Source organism: Betta splendens, chromosome 5 (genome assembly GCF_900634795.4).
Source record: "Betta splendens chromosome 5, fBetSpl5.4, whole genome shotgun sequence".
Classification (NCBI taxonomy): Eukaryota; Metazoa; Chordata; class Actinopteri; order Anabantiformes; family Osphronemidae; genus Betta; species Betta splendens.
Window position 1 is genome coordinate 11902645 of NC_040885.2, and position 27631 is coordinate 11930275.

At 40.6% G+C, this 27631-nt stretch overlaps 2 protein-coding genes across 2 annotated transcripts; both read right to left on the reverse strand.

Annotated features, from left to right (window-relative positions):
- Positions 1-653: 653 nt before the first annotated feature.
- On the reverse strand, positions 654-11625 carry LOC114856149 (myosin heavy chain, fast skeletal muscle-like). The gene is made up of 40 exons (XM_029151861.3): positions 11035-11625; positions 10340-10555; positions 9983-10126; positions 9749-9905; positions 9639-9666; positions 9440-9554; positions 9258-9350; positions 9116-9179; positions 8935-9033; positions 8727-8830; positions 8463-8601; positions 8226-8344; positions 7982-8131; positions 7729-7899; positions 7341-7647; positions 7108-7178; positions 6940-7027; positions 6745-6862; positions 6544-6667; positions 6260-6396; positions 5916-6171; positions 5568-5810; positions 5307-5483; positions 5071-5216; positions 4879-4969; positions 4397-4786; positions 4193-4319; positions 3937-4055; positions 3649-3845; positions 3387-3570; positions 3146-3311; positions 2785-2909; positions 2325-2633; positions 2027-2230; positions 1814-1939; positions 1552-1722; positions 1367-1471; positions 1197-1292; positions 981-1112; positions 654-782 (listed from the first exon to the last, which is right to left on the reverse strand). Exons 2-40 carry the CDS (start codon positions 10541-10543, stop codon positions 762-764), a joined length of 5817 nt encoding a protein of 1938 aa, XP_029007694.1. The 5' UTR covers positions 10544-10555; positions 11035-11625; the 3' UTR covers positions 654-761.
- A 3256-nt stretch (positions 11626-14881) lies between these two features.
- On the reverse strand, positions 14882-25984 carry LOC114856148 (myosin heavy chain, fast skeletal muscle-like). The gene is made up of 41 exons (XM_029151860.3): positions 25751-25984; positions 25601-25637; positions 25201-25416; positions 24963-25106; positions 24720-24876; positions 24592-24619; positions 24395-24506; positions 24222-24314; positions 24027-24090; positions 23851-23949; positions 23644-23747; positions 23352-23490; positions 22846-22964; positions 22527-22676; positions 22274-22444; positions 21886-22192; positions 21687-21760; positions 21517-21604; positions 21274-21391; positions 21082-21205; positions 20841-20977; positions 20477-20732; positions 20145-20387; positions 19884-20060; positions 19658-19803; positions 19480-19570; positions 18903-19292; positions 18680-18806; positions 18479-18597; positions 18193-18389; positions 17921-18104; positions 17680-17845; positions 17434-17558; positions 17010-17318; positions 16712-16915; positions 16495-16620; positions 16233-16403; positions 16025-16129; positions 15396-15491; positions 15120-15251; positions 14882-14996 (listed from the first exon to the last, which is right to left on the reverse strand). The coding sequence occupies exons 3-41, from the start codon at positions 25402-25404 to the stop codon at positions 14976-14978; spliced, it is 5817 nt and encodes a 1938-aa protein (XP_029007693.1). The 5' UTR covers positions 25405-25416; positions 25601-25637; positions 25751-25984; the 3' UTR covers positions 14882-14975.
- Between the last annotated feature and the right edge of the window lie 1647 nt (positions 25985-27631).

Consider the following 27631-nt stretch of genomic DNA (forward strand, 5'->3'; position numbering starts at 1 on the left):
GGCGACAGGTACGTAAAGTACGATGGTGACAGGCTGTCAACGTTGTTATAATGAACTGATGGGTTTGGCGTCGAAGATTACAGTAGATCAACCAAAACCGTTCCAGACAGGTCGTTGCCTGGCAACCTCTCAGTGACCGCGAAACACCTGGCGTTAGCATTAGCCAGGAAGTAGTTTTAGTTAAAGTTATATTAATTAAACAAACAGAACCTATGTTCTGACTTAACTTACTGAGCCTTTGTGTTATTGGTACAGAAGGTGAACGGTTTTATGTCAGAGCCCACTTCTGTAATTGAAAATGCTTTCCCATGTCTTTAATGCTAACCTGGCTAAGCTAGCTGTTACGTTTCATCCTGTCCTTGCGGTAGGTTTCACTTTTCTTTTGAATATTATTCTGCATGTTTTATTTAGAAACTTGTTTTTCATAATAATTAATACTTCATATTAAACTGTTCTGGTATCAGATGCTTATTTATTGCAATATAGGCTTTGGCTCTGTTTATGGACTAAAAAGAACCAAACTGCTAACAATATCCCGATGAAGGACTGCAATGTAATAGGACTGTACTGTTATTATGCAGATGTTCAACACATTACTTTTCCTTCTTTATGTTTTAAAAAATACAGATACAAATAAAAGTTTAAAGGCAGTGAACTGGAAACACACATTTATTGAATATAGACTTACAATATTTAGTGAGAGTAAATGAATGAAATATCATATTCTATGATTTTCATGTGTCTCTCAAAGGGGATGCAGATTATTCACCTGTGTCCTTTCCCTGAAATAAACACAGAGCATACTGTAATGATTGATATTTACCTATAGAAAAGACATTGCAGAATTCTGATTTGTGCAGTTTAACATCCAGTTTACATTAAAGACAAGGCACCAGATACAGTACAGTATCTTACTCTCCTCTCCATTCACACAGTCAATGGCCACATGACTGTTGGGTTTTCGCTGTTACTGAACTTACTTTTCCAATTTCACGGCTCTTTGCTCTAAGCTTGTTGACTTGGGACTCGGCGATGTCAGCTCGCTCCTGAGCCTCCTCCATCTCATGCTGCACCTTCCTGTACCTGGACAGGTGAGTGTTGGCCTGCTCCTCCTGTGAGGACATTCGGCACTGGTGTCAACAATTATCAGGGCTAAAATGATTTCATTTACTGTGTGCAAAGGTCATTTCACTCACAGCTTCTTCAGCCTGTCTCTTGTAGGCTTTCACTTTCAGTTGGAGCTTATCCACCAGATCCTGAAGTCTGATCACATTTTTCTTGTCTTCCTCAGTCTGCAGTAACAAGATTTACAGGTTAAAATGTACATTTTGTATTTTTGTGACAAAACCATTCAAAGCAGAAGTACCTGATAGGTGAGCTCCTTCACTCTTCTCTCATATTTACGAACGCCTTTGACAGCCTCGGCTCCTCGTCTCTGCTCGGATTCAACTTCACCTTCAAGCTCACGCACCTTTAAATATGAACAATACTGCAATTACATGGAAGTAAAAATAAAATAAACTACAGTGTAAATGGAGCTTTTTTACTTACTCTAGCTTCCAGTTTCTGGAGCTGCTTCTTTCCTCCTTTCATGGCCAGATTCTCAGCCTCATCCAGACGGTGCTGCAGGTCCTTCACCGTCACCTCCAGGTTCTTCTTCATTCTCTCCAAATGAGCACTTGTGTCCTGCTCCTTCTTCAGCTCTTCTGCCATCATGGCAGCCTATGATACAAAAGACATGATAATAGGAATTCTTCCAATGTGTAATAAATATATAATATAGTGGTGAGTAGTGTAAATAATCTGGGCTCACATCAGTGATGGCCTTTTTGGCCTTTTCTTCAGCATTTCTTGCTTCCTGAACAGCATCTTCAACTTCACCTTGGATCTGGACAAGGTCAGCTTCCAGCTTTTTCTTTGTATTAATGAGGCTGGTATTCTGATGAAAGAAGCCACAATAAATGCCATGCATTGTACTAGTTAAGCGATGGTTAAGGTGTTTCTCCTCATTAGTCCCTGAGAGTACCTGGGAGTGCAGGAGTCCCACACGCTCGCTGGCGTCCACTAGCTCCTGTTCAGCTATTTTGCGGCCTCTCTCTGTTTGCTCCAGAGCAGCTCTCAGCTCCTCAATCTCAGCCAGCATCAGGTTGTTCCTGCGCTCCACCATGGCGACCTGTTCTTTCATGTCTTCCTGACTTCTAATAGCTTCATCAAGGTGAAGCTGGGCATCCTATATTGCAACACAAGTGCACATACAGTACATAAATAAACAGATTCAGCTAGTTTAAGAAAATGCTTTGCCACAAATCCTTCAGCGGCGGCACCTTGAGCTGCCCCTGCACGTTCCTCAGCTGTTTCTGGGCTTCAGCTGCCTGGCGGTTCGCATGGCTCAGCTGAATCTCCATCTCATTGAGGTCTCCCTCCATCTTCTTCTTGACTCTCAGGGCATCGTTCCTGCTCCTGACTTCAGCATCCAGAGTGCTCTGCATGGACTCAATCACTCTCTGGCTGTTCCTCTTGATCTGTTCAATCTCTTCATCCTTCTCTGCAAGTTTTCTGTCAATTTCACTCTTGACTTGGGTGAGTTCAAGCTGAACACGGAGGATCTTGGATTCCTCATGCTCTAAGGTAGCCTGTAAAGAAGCATTAAAAAGAGCGCTGATCTTCCTTCATTTTAAAAAGAAACTGACTGAAAAAGGCAGATCCACCATTTGCAGTGTTGTGTGTTGTGTTTTGGATCTGCATTTCTAATGTGGCTGTTATATTGATGTGCATCATTTTTACCTCTGCCTCCTCCAGAGCAGTTTGAATCTCAGACTTCTCACTTTCCACTGTCTTCTTTCCCTTCTCAAGTTCGTGAATTGTTTTGCCAGTCTCTCCAAGTTGTTCACTCAGGTCTGAAATCTCCTCTGTTGAAACAGAATTTATTAAGTTTTAAAAATCATGAATTTTGAATGAAACAAGACAAATTACTAAAAGTGCAGGGCCTGAAGGATTGTGCATGTTTTCCTCTATATAGAATGCTATGAGAAACACAATTCCACAAGTTGCCTGGCTAAAGTGTATAAATACCACCGATGTGAAGTATTTAAGCATCTATTGTATTTTAGACCCTGAGTTGAAGGAAAACTTAATATTGTATTACGTTGCAGGTTTTTGTTCTCCCTCTTCAAGGTCTCCAAATGATCCAGAGCTTCCTCATACGAGTTCTTCATTTTGAACAACTCTGTGCTTAATGACCGAGCTTCCTTCTGAGCTCCCTCCAGCTCTGCCTGGGCCTCCTCATATTTCTGCTTCCATTCAGCAAGAACCTGAGAAATTACAAACAAATGAGTCTTGTCCCCTCACATTAGGCAGTGGAAACAATGCATTACAAACAATCAAACCTTATCAAAGTTCCTTTGCTTCTTGTCGAGGTTAGCAGCCAGAGCGTTGGCTCTCTCCACATCGATCATCAAGTCCTCCACTTCACCCTGCAGCCTTTGTTTGGTCTTTTCCAGTGAGGCACATTTTGCATTCACAGCCTCAATAGATTCCTCAGCATCCTGAAGACGCTGAGCAAGCTTTTTCCTGTAAAAACACACAAAAGGAGTTTGTTGTCGCATACTTTGCAAAAACAATGTGTTTGATCCCTCAACTGTCCATTACTTTGCCTCCTCCAGCTCCTCAGTGCGCTGAATGGCATCAGTCTCATATTTGGTCCTCCACTGAGCCACCTCGCTGTTGGCCTTGGACATTGCTCGCTGCAGCTCACCCTTGGCCTCCTGCTCCTCCTCATACTGCTCTCTGAGCAGGTCACAGTCATGACGAGATGACTGGACAGCATGAGCTAGGGCGTTCTTGGCCTGACATCCCAATGAGAAATTGATTTATCTTTGATACCTGTCTGTTTGACTTCTTTTCTTTCTCTTTTTCTTTTGTTTCATATACAGTTACCTTAACTTCCTCCTCTATGTGCCTCTTTAGCTCCTCAACCTGCTGAGTATAAGCCTGCTTGCCTCTTGACAGCTGGGAGACAAGAGCTTCTTTCTCCTCCAACTGACGAGTTATTTCACCTATTTTAAAGATATTAATTAACCTTATGTGAGGTAAAACATGGTATTGAATCATGTAAAAGGTCAAATTTACTGGCATCTATGCATTGGATCAAAGCCATATGACTTAAGTTTAACCTAAAAAGTTATATTAATACCATTTTCAGTTTGAAGTCTTGCTTTCTGTGCACTGAAGTCGTTTAGCTGGCGAACGTTTTCGTCATTCTTGGATTTGAGCTCGCTCAGTTGATCTTCCAGTGTCCTGCACAACTTTTCCAGATTTGCCTGGAGGAAGAAAATGTGAATTAACAAAGTGTTTAGAATATTTTTCTGGCTTCTGTATAAGAACACAGCTCACTTACCTTTGATTTGGCAATGGACTCCATATTGCTTGAGAGGTCGTCAATCTCCATCTTGTATTCACTTTTCTCTTTCTCCAGCTTCTGTTTGACTCTCTGGAGGTTATCCAGCTGTTCTCCCAGCTCTGCCACACTGTCGGCCTGCTTCTTGCGGAGAGCAGCAGCAGTGGCCTCATGGTGCAGGGTGGACTCTTCGAGATCCCGACGCAGCTTCTGAAACTCAGCCTCGCGCTTCTTGTTCATCTCAATCTGAGCTGCAGTTGCTCCACCAGCTTCTTCCAGCCTCTCACTGATCTCCTCAAGTTCCCTGGAGAGATCAGACCTCTGCTTCTCAACCTTGGCCCGAGCAGCTCGTTCAGCCTCAATCTCTTCTTCCAATTCTTCAATACGAGCCTGAAATACAGATTAAAACATAAAATAAAACTCTGTAAAAATATTAACATACAGTATCACTAGTTAGTTTTTGACATGACTTCACATTATACCTGAAGTTCTTTTATCTTTTTCTGTAGCTGGATTCCTAAGGTTTGTTCATCCTCAATCTTACCCAGGAGTTGGCTAATCTCAAAGTCCTTTCTGGATGTGGACAAAAGTAATTGGTGTAAAAACTCTTAGTTGAATGACACACATTCTTGACAGTTAGTGAATGGATACATTGCATGAACCCCTTTTCTTACTTCTTATTTCTTTCTTCAGACTGCTGCTTGTCATTTTCCAGATCCATTATGGTTTCTTGGGACAGTTTCAGATCTCCTTCTAGCTTTCTTTTAGCTCGCTCAAGGTCCATGCGAAGCTTCTTTTCTTGCTCCAGTGAACCTTCAAGCTGTTATAATGGAGATGAGAAATGAGTCTTTATTTATATAGGTTATTTACTTTATAAAGGGGTTGAAATCAGAGTCTCGTAACTACCTACATCATCCACTTGCTGCTCCAGCTTGGTCTTGGCCTTTGTCAGAGTGTTGACTTTGTCTTCCTCTGCCTGCAGGTCATCAAGGGTCTGCTGATGGGCCTCCTGGAGGGCCTTCTTCTCTTTAGTCAGCTTGGCGATGGCTTCATCTTGTGAGGTCATCTCCTCAACCAGGTTTTTAACCTACAATCAAAATATTGAGGAAAATATTGGACCACTTTCTTGTTTTCTGCAAAGAATATTTAGTCTAGTGAGAAATAGACCAACCTTGTTCTCAGTGGCATGTTTCTCCTTCTCCACTTTGGCCAGGGTGAGCTCCAAGTCATCAATGTCCTTCTTCAGCTCAGAGCACTCGTCCTCCAGCTTCCTCTTCTTTGCTGTCAGTTCAGCATTGATTTCCTCTTCATCCTCCAGTCTCTCAGACGTCTCTTTGACTTTGGCTTCGAGCTGGATTTTTGCTTTGATGAGCCCCTCACACCTTTCCTCAGCATCAGCAAGGTTTTCCCCTTCCTAAAAAGTCAGTAAATCAGAAAGGCAGTGCAGGTAACTGTAAAAAAATCGAAACTAATTGAAACTAATGTTGCACATTCACTCCAGAATAGTAATCCAACTTACAGACTGCACTTGCAATAACAAGTCGTTCTTCTCCTGCAAGAGAGAAACCATCTTCTCCTCCAGTTCCTTCTTTTTAGCCAGAGCCTTTGTCAGGTCTTCTTTGGTTTTTTCAAAGTCTTCTTTCATTTGAGCCATCTCCTTCTCTGTCTCTGCACTCTTTAGAAGAGGCTTGATCTTGAAGTACAGCTTCATCCATGGCCAGGTTTTTACATTCATGAATGAGCGAATGTTGTACTGGATGGAGTAAATGGCATCCCTAATGAAGAAAACAAAACATAAATGATCTTGGTACATTAACCCAATTAAAACAAACTTGAAACATTATCAGCTATCAAACGCATCACCTCCTCTCCATCATCTTGACAAACTCGCGTCTCATGACGAAACCTCTGCAGAGAGCTTGAGTCATTGTGACCAGCTCAGCCAGTTTTTCATCTCTCATCTCTTCAAGTGTACCTAGAAGTCCAGCCTTGAAGAAGACCTGTTAATAAATAACAACCTTAATACCGAACGTCTAAAAACTCCATCAACATCAACAACTCCATGGACATCTGAGCATCAGTAGTTCTAATTAAGAATGACTGATATGAACTGCATACTGTACTTTCCAAACAAACCTGTTTTTTACCTTGGTGTGGCCAAACTTATACTGGGAATGATCCACATTGATGGATCCCAGCAGTTTCTCAGAGGCCTTCTTGTTATCGATAAACTGTCCCTCAGGTATAACACTGGCATTCAGTACTTTGTATCTACAGAAGGAACAAAGTGTTTTTTTTAGCTTGACAAAAAACATTCAGTACTCCTAATGATATTTCTGCCACTTTACCTCTGCTTGAAGTCTCCATAGAGGATTCTGCTGGGGAAGCCTTTCCTACAGATCCTGATTCCTTCCAGCACACCGTTACACCTCAGCTGATGGATGACCAGGAAGTTCTCCATCAGACCTATATGATGTTAAATCCTTGTTAAACACATTTAATTGTCAGGGATAACAGTTACACGTGTAATTTGTGTTTTTTACCTGGTGTCTTTGATTCATTAGGAATCAAGCAGCGCACAAAATGAGGATGGGTGCTCCTCAGATTTGTCATCAGCTTTCCTAGATTTTCCTGAAGAATCAAAACAATGTTAAATTAGCAAAAGACATTAAAATAAACACAAATAGTGTATTAAGTATTTTCTATCTCACCCTGAACAAAGCAGACACGGTTTGAAATGAGCCACCCTTCTTTTTGCCTCCTTTCTTGCCACCACCTTCAGCTGTTGGTGCATAGTTTTAGTGTGTTTTACACAATATTTTGTACAACAAAAATAAATTAATTAAAATGAATTTTCAATTTGAATTCAAATATATGAACAATGGAATAATATTAATGTTCAGTTCAAATTTCTGAAAACACTACTAAAGATAAAAGCATGTACCATCTCCTGAGGCATGTGACGCATACAGCAAGGCCAACAGTTTGACTGAAGACTTCTGGTAGAGCTGAACCACTGAGTCGTTGAGTGGATCCTTGTTCTTGTCCAACCAACCAAGAATGTTGTAATCCACAGTGCCAGCATAGTGCACCAGGGAGAAATGGGCCTCTGCTTTACCTTTGGCTGGCTTTGGCTTTTGGAAGGGGGCACTTTTACCAATATGCTGGTCGTACAGTTTGTTCTTGAAGGTCATGTCTGTCGCCTTGGGGAACATGCACTCCTCTTCAAGGATGGAGAAGATGCCCATGGGCTGGCACATTAAAGAACCGTTAATACACAAGCTCATCTTCATGGTTCTATTAGTGAACATACAGTACAGCATGTGACTCACCTTCTCAATAAGCTCAATGCAGGCAGCCAAGTCCATACCAAAGTCAATGAACTCCCATTCAATTCCCTCCTTCTTGTACTCTTCTTGCTCCAGGACAAACATGTGGTGGTTGAAAAACTGTTGCAGTTTTTCATTGGTGAAGTTGATGCAAAGTTGCTCCAAACTGTTGAACTGAAGACAAGTCTTAACGTTTAATCAGGTCCAAAAATGAAGCTGCATCTTTCAAAGATTATGTAGTAAATACTGTACTTACATCAAAGATTTCAAAGCCAGCAATGTCCAGGACACCAATGAAGAAGCTTCTGGGCTGTTTGGTGTCCAGCATCTCATTGATCCTGACGACCATCCACAAGAACATTTTCTCATAGACAGACTTGCAGAGAGCCATGACGGAATTGTTCACCTGATTTCACAAAGGGTACAAGAGTAACAATACTGTAAAAGAGTAGAGTAGATATCAAGATGCAATCACATAAATTCTCATGTTCTTGTTCTACCTGAGGGACAGTTTGACCTTTGGTCACATACTCGTTCCCAACCTTCACTCTGGGGTAGCAAAGTGCTTTTAGCAAATCAGCAGAGTTCAGCCCCATGAGGTAGGCAATCTTATCTGCCACTGTGAACAGAACACACATCAGATCATGTCAGATTTTTGAAAGCAATAACTTCAGGATTAAAGTTACAGTATAAGGTCATGGAAAACACTTTAAGACGTTTATGTTTAGGTTTCATACCCTCAGTCCCATCAGGCTCAGCCTGCTCTTCACGCTGCTTCTGCTTGAACTTCATGTTTCCATGATGCATCACGGCTCCAGTCAGTTTGTAAATGCAAGCCTTCTCTTCTGCAGTAAAGCCCAGGATGTCAATGGCAGTCTGTGACATGAAGAGTAGGTTAAAGCTGTACTTATTACTCTTGTTAGAGCTTTACATTTTCATAAAGACAAACATGCACTTCTGTTATCAGAGTGAGAGAGTGAATCAGAGACGTGGTTTCTCACATCAGTAGCAATGAATTCTTCAATGTCATTGATACTCTTGACAGTGATTTCACCCTGACTAATCATCGGATAGTCGTAGGGATTGGTGGTGATCAGCAACGCCTCTGTAGCAACACATGGAAGAGTACATAACCTTTTACTATTTACATATAAAGACCATTGTTGCTGAATATCATGATAACAGTTTAGTAATGCTGTAGTCACACACCTATGAGTTCAGGTTTGTGGCCAGTTGTGAGCTGGTAGAAGATGTGGTAGCTCCTCTCAGCAGAGAGCTGGAAGGTCACTCGAGACTTCTCCAGCAGATCTGTGGGTTTAAGAACATCACAAATTAGGAATCTTTCTAATGTCTCTGAAGGAGATAAACAAAATAAACAAAATGATCTCACATGTTTCAATATCAGCTGAAGCCAGCTTTCCAGTTGACCCAAAGTGAATTCTGATAAATTTTCCCTGTTTGGAGACATTAACTTTCAATCAATTTGTTTATACTAAAACGTTTAAAATCAAGGATTAATCATGAGAACTTACAAAGCGTGAAGAGTTGTCGTTCCTCACAGTCTTGGCATTACCATAAGCTTCCAACAGAGGGTTTGCTGCAATGATTTGATCTTCCAGTGACCCCTAAAGGAGGCAGTCGTTTTTACCAGTCTGTTCAAATGCAGCTTTATCTGGGTTTAGATTTTACATGAATGACTTCCAACTTCTCCCACCTGCATTTTTCCAGGAACCGGCTCAGCTTTCTTTGCTGAACTGGACACTGCGATTGTCGCAAAGTACTGGATGACACGTTTGGTGTTGACAGTCTTTCCTGCACCAGATTCTCCACTGGATTGAGAGGTGTGTATAATCTTCATCAGTACATATGGGAATAAGTGCTTAACAATATTAACTCAATATTTTGGTACTTACGTAATCAGGATTGATTGGTTTTCTCTGTCTGTAAGACATTTTAAAGAATTCATGACATTTAGAAGTCTATGTCTCATAAAGTGCAGCGGCTTTATCTCTTAGTAACTTACCTTGAAGCATGAACTGATAGGCGTTATCAGAGATGGAGAAGATGTGGGGCGGAGCTTCAACTCTCTTTTTGCCTCTGTATCCTGAGACAACCACTGAATCATACACTGGGAGCCACTTGTAGGGATTCACAGTGACGCAGAACAGACCTGAGTAGGTCTGTGGAGGCAGAAAGAATCCTTACTGACACACATCTCACCGTTGCGTCAATGCTGGTGTTATTATTACAAACTCACATAGATCATCCATGCTGCATAGCGCTCTTTGAGGTTATACAACACAGAGGGTTCACTGAGGTGGGTCATCATGGCCATGTCCTCAATCTTATCAAACTTTGGAGGGTTCATAGGGAAGACTTCATCTTCTTTCACTGTCAGAGTCTTGAATGAGACAGAAAATAATTGAATTAGTAGTCATTAACTGTACAGTATGTCAACTTCTTTTATAGGCTTTTATACTTTTTGAAACAGAGAAAATCACACAGTACTTTTTTCAGCACCAGTGAAACAACATACTCTACATTATGATTTAGTGCAGATACTCAGTAATGTATTAATATGGTTGTTTCACTGTAATTACTATTATGTGCTCACTTTTCCACAGAGAGTCTCCACCGTGGCTTTGCCGCCCTCTCTTTTGATGAGTTTCCCCTTGAGGTACATCTCATTAGGCTCAGTCACAAAGTAAGCTGTTTTAGCATCAAAGGGAGTGTTCTGAGCTTCAATCCTCTCCCTCTCTGGCTTGCGGAGGTAAACGGCCGCAGGCCCAAAACACTCCATTTCCGCATCCCCGCTCATGGTGAGCTCTTACTGAAAGCAAGTGAAACCAAGACATCCGTCAATTATCTTAACTATTATTTCATCTCTTGATTATCTCACTCATATCTCAGATTTAACAGCTTTTAATGTTATGATTAATGTTACACTCAATGTAGAACAGACATAATTTACATTTTACGACTATGCAAAAACTAAGGTTTTATTGTTTTTATATATCATACATAACTATTATTTCAATGACCTGTTTTTGTTGGGTTGCTGTGATGTCTTACATATATTACAAATAGTTTTCTTTTGAATTCAAAAAGATTATTCATTGCATTTGTGTAACAAGCAGTAACAGAAATTACACACTTAATTCTTAAGACTGGTTATTCAATAACTACTGTTAATCGTTAAATAGAATCATTACACATCTATATGACAAAGTAAAACCTTTTAATTATCTAGTTGGCTGTTAATTAAATAATTTGAACAAAATTAACCAGTTATAAAATGCATTACTTTACCTTCTTCACTCCCCCAGGAGAACAGATAATGATGGTCTGATGAGGATTCTAAAGAAACAAGCAAATAGTTGAAATTATAAATAGTTGAAATTATTAAGTGTAATTAAAGTAAGTAAGTAATTCAGAGATTGCTGTTCACAGAGCTCTATTCTCTTGGAGGTGTCTGGCAGTAAGTGGTCATGCCCTGCATTGTTCATTAAGCTGCTGGCTTTCCTCCTGCTAATAAAAGACTGACTCACCTTGACTGGTCGTCTGTCAGTCCTTGGGGGTGTTCAGCCCTCCTTCTTATATAGTGTAGTCACAGCTGTAATCGCTCGCTTTATTTGGTCATGTAGTTTTACATTCTTTGCTTGAGTATTTTTGATCTGGGGTCCATCATCTTTTGTCATCATTCAGCACAGGCAGTTGATCCCAGCTTCAGCTCCTGTCACTTTCACTATAGAGTAACAGTCTAGAGCCGGATGTTTTATGAATTGACAATATTAAAACTTGAAATGTAAAAGAGTGTCCCCAAATAGATAGAAAATATTACAATATTTAGTATATATTTATGGTAAAAAGCATATTAGTATTATTAGTCATCATTCCACTATCTGCACTTTATTAATTAAACATACATAATTCCTTACCCATTCATAACTGTAATATACATTGTGATTTAGTTCATGTGCAAACAGCTACGGTGTTTGATTTGTCTCACTCTAAACATTTATCGGAATAATGTTGGAACCGGACAATAGACCATGTAGAACTGGATGCAGGATGTAAACATGTATAAATAGTTCACAACACATACAATGCAGCATTTTTGAACTTTAGTGTAAACATAGTTTTGGCAGGCGTATTAGTTACTGAAGCTCAGACATTGTTCTGGACTTTATAATAATCTCTTTAATGCACCTTGGCACTACAGAGAATCCGACTTTAGCTGTGGAGAAGCTCTCATATGTCACTGGTATTCTGTTGCAGGAGCCTTGCAAGCCTTTCCCTTGACAAAGGAGCAGAATTGGCCTAACAGTTGCTAATCTAAGAACGTGTGAAAATTAGATATCAGAAACATTAGCTGAGGTCTTTAGTTATGAAATCCCATTGGTAATTAGATTACTTTTGTAGGCAGGAAGGACAATAGGAATAGGACAATATAGATCACTTTAATTTCCTTTGTCCAAGAGATAATTAGCCTGTGTTTCCGCTAAAATATGACCTGGAGTATGCATCCTGTGGAAAATAACTCCTCAAACAAGTGGTGGTGACATTTACTTTGAAGTTCTCTATACAAAGACCCGTAACAAAGCACTGCATTATCACTTCTCCTACACACCTGCCTGTGCCACAAATAAACACAGTAACAAATCTCCATCCTTTGCAATACTGTATTACCATAAAAATACTGTATATGAGATATAAACATAAAGTAAAAAATAAAAATCTCTCAAATAAAAGTCACTACACCACTATAAAGGATAATAATGCCTGTCAGCATGTCTAATTATCTCATTATAGCAGCTAAGGGTGGAAAAGTTCAATGTAACTTAGTGTCGTTATATTAATTATAATAATAAATAAGTTTTTAAGTAAGTTAACTTTTTATGTCTTGGATCACTAAGTATGAGCAACAACACTCACAATGAGTCGAGAGAATGCAGATTTACAGATGGAAAATGTTTCGTCGCTATGTGATTTTATAGGTATTATTTTAATTAGTCTAAGAAAAGTAGTTCTGTCCTGTAGAATAATGACACACTGTACCCTCCTGTGGAATAATTCAGGCTCCACAGTCATATTTGGCTGATTTTACTGCATAGAGGAACATACGGGTGAAGGTTGTAGCAGTTCCTTTTCTATTTCTGTACTACTTTACAGCTAGTCTAGAGTCTGAATTAATAAGCATCTTATTCTATATATAATATTTTGTCTCTCTGCTGTTGTGGTTCTGCTCTCTTTAAATTTTCTTTTCCTGTTTTCATAAATTGCTTCATCTTATTATTAACCTTGACCCTTAGAACTATATTAAGGCAAAATGTCACCTTGTTTATTCTCTCTGGCCACTGTTATTAGTTCTAAGGAGCTGTCTGAAGGAAAACCAGTGTCAGGTTTCCACTGACCCCGAGTGTTACAGAGCTCTGTAACAATCTGGTGCTTGGGTTTACAATTTTCAATAAAACCTTGGACTAGTCCTATAAACCTACAGAATCTCAATCGTTTTGTGATATCTAGGCTCAGGTGGCTCATTTGTTTTGGTGTGACAATCCTAGAGTGCAGAGCGATGACAGACAGGTCTGTCGTAAAAGAGTCATTTAACAGGGCTAAGACTAGGTCAAAGGACTTCCGTGTCTATGGACCCTGAAATTTGATATTGTGAACTCTCATATGGTACTGTATGTGAATTCAGAAAAAAACGTTCAGTTGTCATTTACACAATGGTGTACTCCATTGTTTGTATAGACTCTTATAGAGCATACAGAACAGCTTGGTGATACATTATACAGAACTGTATATACATTACTCAGTGCTCTCTGCAACTGAAAGTCAAAGGTTTTAAGGTTTATGTTTAGGTTGATAGGTCAACTGTTTTACATTTTCACTCCATTACATGAACAATTCAGTAGCTCTTGTCACCTAAACATCTTGATTCATAAACTGTCTAGGCTTAGCTGTCAGTATGACTGTAAACCCAAATGGTTGTGCTTGTATTATCCTGTGTGGAATCTGTGGAGAACAGGTGAATCAGATTGAGTCTCCAGGTTTTTCTAGAGGGCCACTTGTGTTGTCTCAGGGGTACGGATGTATTTTTAAACCCTTTCTTTAAATGGCCTTGTTGTACTGCGTGTCCTGACAGATGAACTGAAGACAAGGCCAGGCTTGCAGCTTGACCTTCCCTTTAGTCAAGTGTTTGTTCCCCATATGCTGCAAGAAGGGGATCGTGTTATATGATGTGTAGTTGTTTGCATTCTTTCCTTGTTGAAAGTTGACACTGAACTGTTGAAGATGGGCAGAGGTCATTAAGAGCTAAGTACTGAGGACTTCACACCGTACAACATAGGCCTATATATTCAATAAAAATGTGATACTTGATCTCTTATGCTCCTGGCTGGACTTATTTGGAAGAAATACAAATATAGCTGTCTCCTCAGCAATGATCTCAAAGCTCAGCCATTTGTCACTGTCTCAAGTCTTATTGTGGAACAACCTTTGATATAAAGCAAGCACTTCCTCTGTGCTCAGTGATCTCTCTGAGCACAAACAAAAGGCCACTGTTACAGTTCTACAGCGCTACAACTCTAACCTCCAGCTAAAGTCCAGTTCAGAAGAAAATACAAAGATCACTGGGCTGTTAACTACACCTACATGTAGGGATAGCTAGTAACTTAATGTATGAGGAAATATTGATGTACGGTGTACACTTAAACAGAAAATACTCCACAATTTAAGATATTACTTAAGTGTGTGCAGTAGTTATCACAGCTGTAGTTATTACCTTTCATCACCGCAACTTCACACGCTGCAACATATGTAACAAAGTGCATTACAGTAAAAACTGTAAAATTATACGAAATACAGTTATACATACAGTAGTTACTGTAAGTAACTGTAAACGTGAGATGAAGAAGATTAGCAGCTAACCTAATCTACTGTAGATGTCTCAACACATGACAGCAAGTCATCGGAATAAATAATGAATAATAGTGATGAGATACATTTTCAAATAAAATACTCTATCCTAGAGGATAAGCTTTAATACAAGCTTCACATTGCAATATAATAAATTTGAACTTTTGTATTGATGTTTTCGTTCTCATGGAATTTTCTTTTTTTATTTAAGGAATAGGAAAAAAAGAAACAAAAATTTTGCTTGCATTTTTATTTCTTCTTACATTGGCCACACATGACATTAAGATCATATTGTATGCTCTTATGCTGCGTCTCTTGTGGTCTGATGCTCACTCTGCATGTTCCTTAACCTTTAAAACAAAATTAGAGGTGAGTGATTAAGGATGTTATCAAAACCTTCTGTCAACAAAATGTTACACTTATGTACACTGTACTAAATGTATAATGTACTAAAATACTTAAAGTTAGTCTACCGTGACAATTTCACGACTTTTTGCTCTGAGCTTGTTGACTTGGGACTCGGCGATGTCAGCTCGCTCCTGAGCCTCCTCCATCTCATGCTGCACCCTCCTGTACCTGGACAGGTGAGTGTTGGCCTGCTCCTCCTGGGAATCACAACATTGAGCTAGTGAAATTAGAATTCATCTCACTGTTTGTACGAGATAACAAGCAAACGTTTAACCATGCGGCATCATGCCATCAGTTCTCGGGACATTTGCATATTAGTGTGTGAAATGTATCACACTCACAGCTTCTTCAGCCTGCCTCTTGTACGATTTCACTTTCAGCTGCAGTTTGTCCACAAGATCCTGGAGTCTGATGATGTTCTTCTTGTCCTCCTCAGTCTGGAGACGGCGTACAGAACAGTTTGAGACTAAAACTACAGGGATCTTGTTTATGGAATCGCTTACACCCATGAGAACAAGATGGTATCATTCAGCCAGAAAGACTGAGAAGGGCAGGCACCACTACACTGAAGGTATGAACTAAAGCATGACAGCAGAGAAAACCATGGGAAAGACTTTCATGAGTGAGGTCCTCCTCATTCTCTATAAATGCCACACATACAGTACAGTACAGCACGCTAATACACTTACTGTACATGCTGTCACAGTGTAGCTGCATTTATTTATATCAGAGGTGGTTGCTGTCTTTAATTCTACTGTATCACCTGGGCCCAGTGAGGCCATGCCATGCCCTCTAGAGGGTTTAAATGGCATTGGCATCCTATTTGTGTTTAAAACTGAAAACCTGAACCTGAAAACATGACTTGATAATACTCAGGTGATGTTGACTGATTTTTTTTTATTTTGTTTTACTATTATTAATTTATATATTTCTTAATGTTTTACAGTTAGGTTTTGTTTTTGTACAGTACCTGGTAAGTCAGCTCTTTCACTCTGCGCTCATACTTGCGGACGCCTTTCACAGCCTCAGCCCCACGTTTCTGCTCAGACTCCACCTCAGTCTCCAGCTCCCGCACCTGGATGACAACAAAAGAACATATTTAGTTTAGTATTTAGTTTAGACACTGGTTATAGTAAAGTTCACATCTAACCCTGCGTTCTAAAACATAGTCCTCATACCCTGGCTTCCAGTTTCTGAAGCTGCTTCTTTCCTCCTTTCATGGCCAGATTCTCAGCCTCATCCAGACGGTGCTGCAGGTCCTTCACCGTCACCTCCAGGTTCTTCTTCATTCTCTCCAAATGAGCACTTGTGTCCTGCTCCTTCTTCAGCTCTTCTGCCATCATGGCGGCCTATGATACCAAAAGCGTGATAACAGAAATTGCCCCAGTATGTAAAAAATATATAATATAGTGGTGACTAGTGTAAATATTCTGGGCTCACATCAGTGATGGCCTTCTTGGCCTTTTCTTCAGCATTCCTTGCTTCCTGAACAGAATCTTCAACTTCACCTTGGATCTGGACAAGGTCAGCTTCCAGCTTCTTCTTTGTATTAATGAGGCTGGTATTCTGATCAAAGAAGCCACAATAAATGCCATGAGTTGTACTAGTGAAGCGAGGGTTAAGGTGTTTTTCCTCATAGTCTAGTCTCTGAGAGTACCTGGGAGTGCAGGAGTCCCACGCGCTCGCTGGCGTCCACCAGCTCCTGTTCAGCTATTTTGCGGCCTCTCTCTGTTTGCTCCAGAGCAGCTCTCAGCTCCTCAATCTCTGCCAGCATCAGGTTGTTCCTGCGCTCCACCATGGCGACCTGTTCTTTCATGTCTTCCTGACTTCTAATAGCTTCATCAAGGTGAAGCTGGGCATCCTATATTGTAACACAAGTGCACATACAGTACATAAATAAACAGATTCAGCTAGTTTAAGAAAATGCTTTGCCACAAATCCTTCAGCGGCGGCACCTTGAGCTGCCCCTGCACGTTCCTCAGCTGTTTCTGGGCTTCAGCTGCCTGGCGGTTCGCATGGCTCAGCTGAATCTCCATCTCATTGAGGTCTCCCTCCATCTTCTTCTTGACTCTCAGGGCATCGTTCCTGCTCCTGACTTCAGCATCCAGAGTGCTCTGCATGGACTCAATCACTCTCTGGCTGTTCCTCTTGATCTGCTCAATCTCTTCATCCTTCTCTGCAAGTTTTCTGTCAATTTCATTTTTCACCTGAGTGAGCTCCAGCTGAACACGGAGGATCTTTGATTCTTCGTGCTCCAGAGTGGCCTACAAAATCAAATGTGGAGAAAGATTTTAGCATTTATGTTTTATGTGCAATATTTTGACAGCATTTTAATTTATTTTTGTTGATCTATTTTCAATGAAAATCTGTTAGAAATACCTCTGCCTCTTCTAGGGCAGTCTGCACTTCTGCTTTCTCAAGCTCTGCTATTTTCTTCCCTTTTTCCAGTTCATGAATTGTCTTTCCAGATTCAGCAATATGTTCAGTTAAATCAGTAATTTCCTCTGTTGAAAAAGAATTTTCGACTTCATTCAGGCAAAACCTTTTCTGACATTTTTTTGAAATATTTTCATAAATGAATGTATACATTTTTCATAAAAGCACACACAGGGATTCCTGTCTTACGTTGCAGGTTCTTGTTCTCCCTCTTCAAGGTCTCTAAATGATCCAGAGCTTCCTCATACGAGTTCTTCATTTTGAACAACTCTGTGCTTAATGACCGAGCTTCCTTCTGAGCTCCCTCCAGCTCTGCCTGGGCCTCCTCATATTTCTGCTTCCACTCAGCAAGAACCTGAGAAATTACAAACAAATGAGTCTTGTCCCCTCACATTAGGCAGTGGAAACAATGCATTACAAACAATCAAACCTTATCAAAGTTCCTTTGCTTCTTGTCGAGGTTAGCAGCCAGAGCGTTGGCTCTCTCGACATCGATCATCAAGTCCTCCACTTCACCCTGCAGCCTCTGTTTGGTCTTTTCCAGTGAGGCACATTTTGCATTCACAGCTTCAATGGATTCCTCAGCATCCTGAAGACGCTGAGCAAGCTTTTTCCTGTAAAAACACACAAAAGAAGTTTGATGTCGCATACATTGCAAAAACAATGCGTTTCAAACAGTGTCATTCCCGGACTGTCCATTACTTTGCCTCCTCCAGCTCCTCAGTGCGCTGAATGGCATCAGTCTCATATTTGGATCTCCACTGAGCCACCTCGCTGTTGGCCTTGGACATGGCTCGCTGCAGCTCACCCTTGGCCTCCTGCTCCTCCTCATACTGCTCTCTGAGCAGGTCACAGTCATGACGAGATGACTGGACAGCATGAGCTAGGGCGTTCTTGGCCTAAGAACAAATCAAATCAAATTTATATTGCATTTATACAATAATAAAAATAAATATAGACTAATAAAGACCTTACTGTAATTTCTTACCTTGACCTCTTCCTCAACCTGCCTTTTGAGCTCCTCAATTTGATGAATGAAAGCCTGTTTGCCTCTTGACAGCTGAGAGACCAGTGATTCCTTCTCTTCCAACTGACGACCAAATTCAGCTAATTGGAATGAAGTGAAATGATTTCTTTAACGTGTCTAGTTTGTCATTTGTGTACATGTATTACAAGCATTTACACTTACCATTTTCAGTCGTCAGTCTTGATCTTTGAGCACTGAATTCATTTAATTGACGTACATGCTCATCATTCTTGGCCTTGAGTTCGCTCAGCTGATCCTCAAGAGAGCGGCACAGTTTCTCCAAGTTACCCTAAAAACAAATGGAGTTCACAACAATGAATGCTTGACTAGATAATAAAACTCACTCTGTGGGAAATGTTATAATTTTTTCTATACAGTTCTGTACCTTTGATTTGGCAATGGACTCCATATTGCTTGAGAGGTCGTCAATCTCCATCTTGTATTCACTTTTCTCTTTCTCCAGCTTCTGTTTGACTCTCTGGAGGTTATCCAGCTGTTCTCCCAGCTCTGCCACACTGTCGGCCTGCTTCTTGCGGAGAGCAGCAGCAGTGGCCTCATGGTGCAGGGTGGACTCTTCGAGATCCCGACGCAGCTTCTGAAACTCTGCCTCGCGCTTCTTGTTCATCTCAATCTGAGCAGAAGTCGCTCCACCAGCTTCTTCAAGCCTCTCACTGATCTCCTCAAGTTCCCTGGAGAGATCAGACCTTTGCTTCTCAACCTTGGCCCGAGCAGCTCGTTCAGCTTCAATCTCCTCCTCCAGTTCTTCAATACGAGCCTGTCATGAAAAATATTGTTATACATCACAATAAATGTAGGATGTAAGCTGAAGTAAACATTAATTCAAACTAGTCAGAAACCCCCACTGTTTTTAAATAGCCCAATATTTAGTGAAATAATGGAGGGAATTTTATTTTCCATCCTGACACCTACTGTACAGTAAAAACAACTGCATATTACAGTACCTGCAGTTCCTTGATTTTCTTATGAAGTTGAACACTAAGATTTTGTTCATCTTCTATCTTGCTGAGAAGCTGACTGGTCTCAAAGTCCCTCCTTTTATATCAAGAATAGTTAGAAATGTTAGATGTACACTGTTCATGTGGGAATGGTGAAAGTCATGAATGAACTTCGTGTACATACTTCTTAATTTTCTCCTCAGAGAGCTGCTTGTCATTTTCCAGATCCATTATGGTTTCATGGGCCAGTTTCAGATCTCCTTCTAGCTTTCTTTTAGCTCGCTCAAGGTCCATGCGAAGCTTCTTTTCTTGCTCCAGTGAACCTTCAAGCTGTTATAATGGAGATGAGAAATGAGTCTTGTTTATTTACTTGATAAAGGGGTTGAAATCAGAGTCTCATTATCACCTACATCATCCACTTGCTGCTCCAGCTTGGTCTTGGCCTTTGTCAGAGTGTTGACTTTGTCTTCCTCTGCCTGCAGGTCATCAAGGGTCTGCTGATGGGCCTCTTGGAGGGCCTTCTTCTCTTTAGTCAGCTTGGCGATGGCTTCATCTTGTGAGGTCATCTCCTCAACCAGGTTTTTAACCTACAATCAAAATATTGTGGCAAACATTGGACCACCTTTTTGTTTTCTGCCAAAAATATATAGTCTAGTGAGAAATGGACCAACCTTGTTCTCAGTGGCATGTTTCTCCTTCTCCACTTTGGCCAGGGTGAGCTCCAAGTCATCAATGTCCTTCTTCAGCTCAGAGCACTCGTCCTCCAGCTTCCTCTTCTTTGCTGTCAGTTCAGCATTGATTTCCTCTTCATCCTCCAGTCTCTCAGACGTCTCTTTGACTTTGGCTTCGAGCTGGATTTTTGCTTTGATGAGCCCCTCACACCTTTCCTCAGCATCAGCAAGGGTTTCACCTTCCTAATATTATGTAATAAAATAAAATCATGTTATTCATTTTAGAAAGTTGAATTACTCAATTTCAAATGCTCACTTTATTCTTAACGTACAGACTGAATTTGCAGCTGCAGGTCGTTTTTCTCCTGCAAAAGAGAAACCATCCTCTCCTCCAGTTCCTTCTTTTTAGCCAGAGCCTTTGCTAGCTCTTCTTTGGTTTTTTCAAAGTCTTCTTTCATTTGAGCCATCTCTTTCTCTGTCTCTGCACTTTTTAGAAGAGGCTTAATCTTGAAGTAGAGCTTCATCCATGGCCAGGTTTTGACATTCATGAATGAGCGGATGTTGTACTGGATGGAGTAAATGGACTCCCTAGTGATGCAACACAGTTTGTAACTCATTCAGACCTTCTTAGAAATTATACAGTACTTTACCTACGCCACCAATGACTGGCTCAATTGTCAGGTAATTAAAACCTACCTTCTCTCCATCATCTTGACAAATTCCCGTCTCATCACATAACCTCTGCAGAGAGCCTGAGTAATTGTCACCAGCTCAACCAGTTTTTCATCTCTCATCTCCTCAAGTGTACCTAGAAGTCCAGCCTTGAAGAACACCTGTTAATAAATAGTGATCTTTATTGAGTTATTCTGTAAACCTGCCCTTACAAATGATTTAATTCTATATTGATTTCATGATCACGATAATTTGCTTTGTTTACCTTAGTGTGGCCAAATCTATATTGTGATTTGTCCACATCAATAGACCCCAAGAGTTTCTCTGAGGCCTTCCTGTTGTCAATGAACTGTCCCTCGGGGATGACACTAGCGTTCAACACTTTGTATCTGAAAGAATGAAACTGAATTAGGTCATTGCATTCCAGTATGAACTAACAGAGGCAGAGCTACCATACCTCTGCTTGAAGTCTCCATAGAGGATTCTGCTGGGGAAGCCTTTCCTGCAGATCCTGATTCCTTCCAGCACACCGTTACACCTCAGCTGATGGATGACCAGGAAGTTCTCCATCAGACCTTAGAGAGTAGAACAGAGGTTTAGTGGTGCTGTTAAGGGTGGGGGTGATCCTGGTTAACAGTACAAAAAAATCAATCTATTAGTAAGTGACTGTAATTTATAACCTACACTCTTTCAGACTTACCTGGTGTTTTGGATTCATTGGGAATTAGACAGCGCACAAAGTGTGGATGAGTGCTCCTTAGGTTGGTCATGAGCTTTCCCAAGTTTTCCTGTAGACACAGGTTTAGACATCAACATAATAACGGTCATTAAGTATTATTTCTCTAAAATGCTTCCCAAATCGATATTTACCCTGAAGAGAGCTGACACCGTCTGGAAGGAGCCACCCTTTTTCTTGCCACCACCTTTTTTTCCTCCTTTAGCGTCTGTGAAAAGAATTTACAGATATATTACCATAAAATTAAAAAGTTTATTGAAAAAATTAAATTTCCATAATACAGTTGTTTACATATTTAGATGAAGTATGAATATAATTGAATAAACCATGTACCATCTCCTGAGGCATGTGACGCATACAGCAAGGCCAACAGCTTGACTGAAGACTTCTGGTAGAGCTGAACCACTGAGTCGTTGAGTGGATCCTTGTTCTTGTCCAACCAGCCAAGAACGTTGTAATCCACAGTGCCAGCATAGTGCACCAGGGAGAAATGGGCCTCTGCTTTACCTTTGGCTGGCTTTGGCTTCTGGAAGGGGGCACTTTTACCAATATGCTGGTCGTACAGTTTGTTCTTGAAGGTAATGTCTGTCGCCTTGGGGAACATGCACTCCTCTTCAAGGATGGAGAAGATGCCCATGGGCTGGCACATTAAAGAACCGTTAATACACAAGCTCATCTTCATGGTTCTATTAGTGAACATACAGTACAGCATGTGACTCACCTTCTCAATAAGCTCAATGCAGGCAGCCAAGTCCATACCAAAGTCAATGAACTCCCATTCAATTCCCTCCTTCTTGTACTCTTCTTGCTCCAGGACAAACATGTGGTGGTTGAAAAACTGTTGCAGTTTTTCATTGGTGAAGTTGATGCAAAGTTGCTCCAAACTGTTAAACTGAAGACAAGTCTCAAAGTTTAATCAGGTCCAAAAATGAAGCTGCAGCTTTGAAGGATTATGTAGTAAATACTGTGCTTACATCAAAGATTTCAAAGCCAGCAATGTCCAGGACACCGATGAAGAAGCTTCTTGGCTGTTTGGTGTCCAGCATCTCATTGATCCTGACGACCATCCACAAGAACATTTTCTCATAGACAGACTTGCAGAGAGCCATGACAGCGTTGTTCACCTGATTTCATAAAGGGTATAATAGTAATAAGCCCAGCAAGTTGGATAAACAGTGTATTTGTTACTGTGATATACCAATTTGCTTTCATGTTCTAAATCTGATTATACAGGACAGGTGGTATTTTCTCAGCTTAGTACATTTCTGTTGATAAACTAATATTTTTATCTACCTGTGGCACAGTTTGACCTTTAACCACCATTTCATTGCCGACCTTCACTCTTGGGTAACACAAAGCCTTGAGCATATCAGCCGAGTTCAGGCCCATGAGGTAGGCAATTTTATCAGCCTCTGAACATAACAGAAACCACAAACATTATGCATATTCATAAGGCAAACGAGTTGCCCTGAGCATTAGTGATAATTAAAGAAACATAATATTTTACACAATCAACCAGTTCATGCTGCAAATGTTGATCATCTACTACGGTAGAGAGACATCTTCAATAAAGCCTAGAAAAACTATGCTGCTTTCAGTGCACCAGCACTTCAGTTGTGATCACCGCCCACTTATCTGAACACTATAATTTAAGCTTCAGTGATTCAAACCCTCTGATGCACTCGAAACAAACTAAATATAAACTCATCCATCATTTGGAACTAAGAAGTCATGACTGCCTACAAACAGTGTGTAAACAGTATCTGATGAGATGATGCAGTGAAAAGACAGGTACTTACCCTCAGTGCCATCAGGCTCAGCCTGCTCCTCGCGCTGCTTCTGCTTGAATTTCATGCTCCCATGATGCATCACAGCTCCAGTCAGCTTGTAAATACTCATCTTCTCTTCTGCAGTAAAGCCCAGGATGTCAATGGCAGTCTGTAAAATGAAATATTTAAAAACATTATTCAGTTTTATCTCAAACACTTAAAACTGTTAAAAAACATCACAGCCCTGGTTTACTTTGACAGCTTTTGTGTCTCAGAAACCATTGGCCTTTTAAATATTGTGGTTTTTTTTGTTTGCCCTCACATCTGTGGCAATGAATTCTTCAACGTCATTGATACTCTTGACGGTAATTTCTCCCTGACTAATCATTGGATAGTCATAAGGGTTGGTGGTGATGAGGAGAGCCTCTGGAAAACAGATTTGTGTCATTATTGAAACTAGAAGAGAAAACAAGAAAAGAACTTGAAAACAAGAAGAACAATAAAAAACAGGTCTGCTTCAGTCACACACCTATTAGCTCAGGTTTGTGGCCAGTTGTGAGCTGGTAGAAGATGTGGTAGCTCCTCTCAGCAGAGAGCTGGAAGGTCACTCGAGACTTCTCTAGCAGATCTATGAAAAAAATCCAAAATGGATCAGAGTTTGTCACATTATAATAACGTGAGAAGGGAGGAAGCGTATGTGCTTACATGTTTCTATATCCGCTGAAGCCAGCTTTCCAGTTGATCCAAAGTGGATTCTGATGAATTTTCCCTAGAGATAGATGTAGTCATTAGTGTGGAGATGGTGCAGTACAAAGTACATGATAAGCATTACTTATGTGTAGCAAGCTGCTTGTGTTGCCTTTTCATCTAAGGGTATGGCACTAGCAAACCAAAACTTACAAAGCGGGATGAGTTGTCATTCCTCACAGTCTTGGCATTGCCATAAGCCTCCAGCAGCGGGTTAGCTGCAATGATTTGATCCTCCAGCGATCCCTTGAAAGGACAAAACAACATGTCTTAATATTTTACATTTACACTTGCATTTAGACAGTAAACACAGTTGCACAGTTTACCTGCATTTTGCCGGGAACTGGCTCAGCCTTCTTGGCTCCAGCCACTGCTATTGTTGCAAAGTACTGGATGACACGTTTGGTATTGACAGTCTTTCCAGCACCAGATTCTCCGCTAGGAAAATGACAGAATGAAAGTCAGACAGAAAGATTCAGACTAAGGTATGAGCTCATATTTGCTTTCCTCAGCACTGACTTACGTAATCAGGATTGACTGATTTTCACGATCTGTTGAGAGAGTGACATTGTTTTAAGGTGAAGATAAATACACTTATAGTATTGCAATACTGTGCGTATTGCTGGTCGTCTAGAACAAAACTATGAATACCTTGGAGCATGAACTGATAGGCGTTATCAGAGATGGAGAAGATGTGGGGCGGAGCCTCAATCCTCTTTTTGCCTCTGTATCCTGCAACGACCACTGCATCATACACTGGGAGCCACTTGTAGGGATTCACAGTGACGCAGAACAGGCCTGAGTAGGTCTAAGAAAGTGTGAAATATAAATGAGTAGTTCAGCCGTTTATAGATTGTGTCTATGCATTTGTTATCTGTTCCATCTCTAACTCACGTAGATCATCCATGCTGCATAGCGCTCTTTGAGGTTATACAACACAGACGGTTCACTGAGGTGGGTCATCATGGCCATGTCCTCAATCTTATCAAACTTTGGAGGGTTCATGGGGTAAATGTCATCCTCCTTTACAGTGAGGGTCTGCAACAGTGTAGTCTAACATTAGTTACATCGACAAGTAATAAAATGTGATAATACAGTATGGTGCCAGACATTTTACATTTGCGTACATTACCTTCCCATTTTGAACTTCCACGGTGGCTTTGCCTCCCTCTTTCTTGACAAGTTTCCCTTTCAAATACATCTCAGCTGGCTCAGCTACAAAATAAGCAGTTTTAGCATCAAAGGGAGTGTTTTGAGCTTCAATCCTCTCCTTCTCTGGCTTCCGGAGGTAAATGGCCGCCGGGCCAAAGCACTCCATTTCTGGGTCTCCACTCATGATGACCCTTCACTAAAAATGAGAAAAGAAGACACAGAGGATGCATTTTAATCAGGTGCACTCCTAATAGGAGGAGTATAGGAGTCAATTGTTAATTGTTTTAAAGAAACAATTTGACAGTAAATTAATTTCAATACACGTCTTGTCTTATCAAAATGTTTATTTGAACCTGTTGCACCAGCGAAATTTACTTTACCTGTTTGCTGCCCAGAGATGCAGTTGGTGCGTGGATGCTGAAAAGAAAATAGATTTCAAGTTTGAGATAAAACAAGATAAAACAATAATATTTGCAAGCTTGCTAAAGAACCTATTTGGTGAACAAACAAAACAACTGCAAACAACTCACCTTCGTTAGCAGCCTGTCAGTTCAAACCTTCTGAGGAGCCCGGGAGGTCTCATTTTATACTGAAACCCCGAAGCACTGCGCAGGAGCAGATCTCCTGTTTAGGTCACTGAGCTTAGAAAAATTGTATCAGATGTCCTCACAAAGTCATCATCGCCTGGTGTCATTTTATCCTGTGTAATACCAAAACAACCATTAACTGAAACCCCAGGTCAGAACAGCAGAGTCCTAAAAAGGTAAAGTACAAAGTATGTATATACTTTATGAAGTGTTGGTTAAAAATCTTTAATTAAAATATATCTGTATTTCAGATATTCAGAGCTTGTAGTTAAGATTATCTTTTATATGAATAAACTGTTGACATTTTTGAATGTCATCATGAGTGGAGGCCCAAGTGTGTAGTTAAAGTTAATTTAAGAGGCCATTAAGTTGCGCTTTCCTTCTGAAGGAAGCTGACACCAGGGCACTGTGAAGGTTTTCTCTTGTGGTCTGATTTGGTTACAATAAAAGGTGATATTCAATCTGTCCGGACTATCTCTGCAGTCTTATTAGGACTTAAAACAAATATAGCCCGCAGTTCAGAAATGTCTTAGCTCTTACTGTTGCAATTGTTGACAAATACATCGAACACTTCTGTTAATTACATGTGGGATTTATTTCAGCATCATGTTACTAAGCGCCTCTGAAAAATGTCCAGGCTGCCAGTCTCTTATCCTGGTTTAGTCCATCAGCATTGTATCTGAGGCGTAAACTCATCGTGTTCTGTTTAGTTAGGTTCTGTACAGTATGATGGTAAGTTTCACAAGTTTCTATTTCTCTGTTTTATGGGTGCATGGTAATGGTTTGTTTCCTGTAGGGGGTCTCAAATGAAACAAGTGTTTAATCCATCTGGATTAATCTTTCTGCTGATTAGTTAATCTTTGATTTATTTTTGAAAAGAGTAAGCTGTTATTATCCACATTATCTGAGTGGTGTCAGTGATGAGACAAGATGATAACAATGGTCAAATTAACTTAAATGCTTTGCATGTTTTAATGCACATGGAATAGAACAACTACAGTATGATTAAAGCATCCATACGGTACTAAACTGCTGTAAACCATAGTAAAGTTAGTGTTAGTGCTGGGACTGTTTTTTAGAATTTAAAAATAAACTGCTCATTTTTCTGTTAGTAAACTAATGATTGACCTTTTTCACATGCAGGACCACCTGTTGGCTAAAACTGACAAGGCGTCTCTGAATGCTCCCCAGTGTGTGATTAATGAGATGTGTCTGTGCAGGTGTTAAGTCGTCCACTGCAAATGTGTTTGCATGAATGCATCAGAATAGGGTGAGTAATCTTTTTTCTGAGTGGGATGATTAGAGTAGATGATTAGTTAAGTCACTATACTGTGTTTAATAAACACTGTCTGGATCTGCTGTATATTTTTCAAATGATCAAGTAACACATATGGGGAACAGCTTGTCTGCTGGTTGCAAACTGGTGATTGCCACTATGGGCTCCCAGCTTAGTTTCAAACCATGGCTGCCTGACCCCATCCAACCGGTAGATGTGTCCACCCTGTACCAGTGGAGCAGCATAACGTACCTTCTCTCTTTCCAGTCTTTGCTACCCATCATGTTGATTTGACCCAGGCAGAGGTTCATCCCTCCATCTGACTTTAAGGCCGTAAAGGCTCACATCGGGCAGCTTTTAGAGAGCCAGGTGATTGAGGAGACTTGCCTTACCGATGTGATTGTCTTAAAGTTGAATAAGTGACTTCTTTAAACTAGAAGAGTGTTACTTACAGAACACGTTTCTTCCACTGACCTAGAGTAGATTGCTCTTGGCCCCAGCCAACCTCTGCCTTGGAACCATTGTTGGGCTTTGCCAGTTATTAGAGG

Bases quoted from the DNA above. Each gene is read 5' to 3' on its own strand.
- LOC114856148 (XM_029151860.3), bottom strand. From the start codon at position 25,404: ATGAGTGGAGACCCAGAAATGGAGTGCTTTGGCCCGGCGGCCATTTAC. The intron at 20,388-20,476 runs GTACGTTAAGAA...ACATAATATTAG, and splicing joins TGCAGCTGCAAATTCAGTCT to GAAGGTGAAACCCTTGCTGA. The intron at 14,997-15,119 runs GTAGACTAACTT...TTTGTTTTAAAG, and splicing joins AAAGTCGTGAAATTGTCACG to GTTAAGGAACATGCAGAGTG.
- LOC114856149 (XM_029151861.3), bottom strand. From the start codon at position 10,543: ATGAGCGGGGATGCGGAAATGGAGTGTTTTGGGCCTGCGGCCGTTTAC. The intron at 9,034-9,115 runs GTGAGATCATTT...TTAAACCCACAG, and splicing joins TTCAGCTGATATTGAAACAT to ATCTGCTGGAGAAGTCTCGA. The intron at 6,863-6,939 runs GTAAAAAACACA...AACATCATATAG, and splicing joins TAATGAATCAAAGACACCAG to GTCTGATGGAGAACTTCCTG.